At 40.9% G+C, this 4012-nt stretch overlaps 1 protein-coding gene across 2 annotated transcripts in view; it reads right to left on the reverse strand.

Annotated features, from left to right (window-relative positions):
• The window catches only part of STK31 (serine/threonine kinase 31), a 66294-nt gene extending 62787 nt beyond the window's left edge, over positions 1-3507 (reverse strand). For both annotated transcript variants that reach the window (XM_006779012.2, XM_006779013.2), the window contains exons 1-3: positions 3458-3507; positions 1757-1803; positions 1616-1668 (exon numbers count right to left, since the gene is read on the reverse strand). In XM_006779012.2, the coding sequence (XP_006779075.1) occupies positions 1616-1668; positions 1757-1803; positions 3458-3507 (150 nt within the window). The remainder of the gene's footprint in view (positions 1-1615; positions 1669-1756; positions 1804-3457) is intronic.
• Positions 3508-4012: the final 505 nt, after the last annotated feature.

Consider the following 4012-nt stretch of genomic DNA (forward strand, 5'->3'; position numbering starts at 1 on the left):
CTCATCGATGTTTCTAACTCTCTATCTCTCTCCCTTCCTCTCTGTAAAAAATCAATAAAATATATTAAAAAAAAAAAAAGAAGAAGAATGGGTATATATTTAAAGGATGCAATAGCCAATGAATGTGAAAAATCTCCTAATGGCTGAAGCTGCAACAAATTCAATTATAAAATAAATATAGTATTGGATTATATTCCATGGACTATATAAATACCCACTGTCCATATTAATATAAATCATCAAATAAATGGAGAACTGACAACTCTTCCTTACAGAATTCCAAATAATAAATGTAGGAGGAATGAGGGAAAATCATCATTTGGTAAGCACCATACTAATAAATAATAAAATTTGTGGGTGCAACATTGAAGTGAAACAAGATCAGTCTCAATGTAGTTCCCTCTAAAACATTTAGCTGGAAAAGGAAAAATAGTAACTTTACAGTGAAAAAACTTAGCAGTTACAACCATAACCAAATGGATCGCGGTGACTATCATCAATAATGAGATATATCAACATCATGAATTCCCAATATGATGCAGTGAACAGGACACAACTTCACTTCTGCAATATTACTACCAATTTAAGAGAAGCCATGTGTCTGCTGAATTTTAAATTATTCATATTGTTCATATATTTCTACTGGCTAGCACTGGTTTAGAAAATCTTAAACTAATAAATGTTGTTCCTATATAGTGAGCTTAAACATAATTTATCATTCAACCAGAGACACTGCTGAGAATGACACAGATGCTATTAATACAAAGGGCATAGAACCGGAACATGTGGACACTTAAGAAAATGCAGAGACAAATCTACCACAAGTTTTCTATGAATAGCACCCTTCTCCAATATGTTTTCTATACAGACTTAAGAACTCTAGGTTAATCAGATTCTTCTATAACTTTTCTTCTCATAAATTCTATTTCCCACATTACCAATTCACTCCTCTCACACAAAAAAGGACTTCTCATGCTATAGGAAGTACAGATAAATGTCGTTCCCTTCCCTTCATGTGTAGTTCACAAAATTAAAAGTGAGTACTTATGTTCATTAGAGGAATTCACCATCTTAAATTCAGGAACACGTGCACTTTGGTGCCTGGCTTTTTATTTAAAACTGAATAAATGTATCTGACTTGAAGCCTTACTAGTACTTCATTATTGCTTCCAATTTTTCAATGAGAAAGATATTGTAACTCAAATTCAAAATTAAGACATTAGAAAAAAATGACAGATTATCTTTCAAGAAACAATCTTATAAAATATCGCTAGATGGAGCTATAACTTCACAAATAAAAATTCCTCCGCATCTCCAGTAACTTATGCAGCCTAGATCACTGGTGTTAAATTCAATGTAATTGTGAACCATGATTACACTCATTTGCTTATACTTAGTATATTATGAACATTCAACTCAGAACTCAGGTATTAAGCTCCAGCTGTAGCCATTTGTCTTCTAATAATGCCTTGTGTTAAATGATTGCCAATAAAAATTAGAAACTGAGAATGACTATGATATATATATTGTGGGATTCTTATTTTTGTTTTTGTTGGGGAGGACCTGTGTTAGTGGAGGAAGGATGGGAAAGAAAATCAACCAGGCTGCTATTTACCTGGGCCCAAAATGTTACTGCATCTTCCACATGACTTCCAACCACATCTTCAACTAAAACCAAATCACAATGCGAAGAAAATTAGAAATTAATCAAGATCATCTAACTTTTACATCCAAAAATAATTTTTAGTGTCAGTACCTTTATTGTAATGTATATCTTCATCCATTTGGACAATTCCTGAAAAACTAAAACAATGCAATATCTTGAATTAGGTTCTAAGAATCTGTCCATTAGCAGTGGAAAAAAAAAAAGACTAATCCTAATGTTCAAATTCCAACAAATGTTTTGCACTAAAGTTATCAAAATTCAACTCTATATTTAAAAGACCTCAAAAAATATTTGTTCAATAATTATTTGTTTTTAGTATACTGTATTTTCCAATTACACCATATACAAAGGCCATCTTTGAAATTCTCTTTTGCCAAACTTTTACGAATTTACACCAAAGTGGACAATTCGTGCACATTGTGACCAGTTACATAAATCAATACTTCATAGCATTGTGCATATTCTTTTTAAACTAATTGATGTCCTCCCAAAACAAGAGCAGGCCTTCTGTAATTTAAACAAGAAGAAAGACTACAAATATATAGAGAACAAATGCCTCAGAATGGTAATCAATTTTACTTAAAAGGTACAGTGGCTTCTGCTTTTGAAGATGCCTTGCAATTAGAGACTTGCAAAAAGAATCAAATTTGGCCCATTACTTCAAAAACAATTTTCAGCCCTGGCCGTGTGGCTCAATTCGTTGAAGCATCGGCTTGTACACCAAAAGGTTGAGGGTTCGGTCCCTGGTCAGGGTGCTTACAGGAGGCAACGCACCCATGTTTCTCTCCTCTCTCCTCTCCTCCCCACACCCCCTTACTCCCTCTGTAAAATCAATAAAGACATCCTTGGGTGAGGATTAAAATAATAATAATTTTTATTACATAACAAATTTTTCCAACTGCAAAATATTTCAAAATAAATACCTACTACTTTATAATTTTACCCTTAATACACTAGGACATTGCACTTTGCATGCATAAATGTTAGTCCTTTAAAGAAAACTGGAAATACGTACTTAAGAGATTTTAAAGGTATCTAAGAACATCACTATGCCAAAGTTTAAAATGTTCTCTGAACGAGAAAGAGATAAAAGTTAACTCTGTCTGGGGGGGTGAGGGGGAGGGAGAAAGGTCAAAAAAATTTTTTTTATTCTCCTAATTTTTGTTACAGCTTTAAAAACTTTTTTTTTCACATACCCTAAGCAGCATTAAAAACATTTTCCAAACAAGGATCCTTCCTCTAATATTGGTCAACAGGTAATTTTTTAATTGAGCAAAAATATAAAACCAAGCTGCAGTCGTTTTAAGGACACCGGTGACTTCAATTTAGTAAAAATTGAAACGTTGGCTTTGGAAATCCCACCAGACAGCCAAGAATCATTTCAAATCGCATTTTAAGGTGTGTGTGTGTTGGGGGGGTGGCGTTAAAAACGACTTTTCTGCAAACCTGGGTTACCAAACTGGCACTTCCAGATCGCCAGTTCAGGGCGATGACTGGAGTGAGTCCAGGTGGCTCCTCGAAGACTATTTCGAGAGATTTTCAAGTTTAAATGGCACAGAAGAGAGAATTCCACCGTCTTCACTGAGAACCCTCGGCCAGAGGTATTTGCAAGCGGGTTTCGCGTCTGGGCCGGGGCCTGGAGGCAGCCCCCTCGCAAGCAGGCCGGCGGCCCGAGGGCGAGGGAGGCCAGGAGATGGGCCTCGCCCTCTCGGAGGCCTAACCGGCCCCCGGAGGCGCTCTGCGGTCCTGGAAGCGACCCCCGGCGCACCTACCCGCAGGACGACTACTGACCTCACACTTTCCGCCGCACAACCCCTAGAAGCGTGTTCCCATCCCCACATGCTGGGCCTGCAACCCTCTCCCGCCACCACGGCTCACCGTCCGCCTGCCCCGTAGCGCACGCGCAGACCTACCGCGCGAGCCTTGGCCGCTGGGGCTCCAAGTGGCGCCTGCGCACACCGCCCTGCGCCATCCCGCTCCCGCTGCTCTCAAACTCACGTGCTCACGTGGCCGCTGAGGCCTGGGCATGCAGGGCACGCTGGGCGGGGCCACGCACGCACGCACGCACGCACGCACGCACTCTAACCAATCAGCGCCCACGTCGGCGTTCCGTTCAGCGCAGGGGCGGGGCGACTTTCTGCACATGCGCACGGTTGGGTGGGCCTCGTTCCTTCTCGCCGAGCGCCGCCAACATGGTGAGTATCACTGCTGCGGGCTCCGGGGTCTGGCCGCCCCGCAGCTGTACCACCGCCTGAGCGGGGCGCGGAATGGCGCCCAGCGGGCCCTACGTAGCGCAAGGTGAGGGTTCCCGGGCGAATGGAGTAGTTTGCGGGCTTCCCGGACCCG

Source organism: Myotis davidii, unplaced genomic scaffold (assembly GCF_000327345.1).
Source record: "Myotis davidii unplaced genomic scaffold, ASM32734v1 scaffold168, whole genome shotgun sequence".
NCBI lineage: Eukaryota > Metazoa > Chordata > Mammalia > Chiroptera > Vespertilionidae > Myotis > Myotis davidii.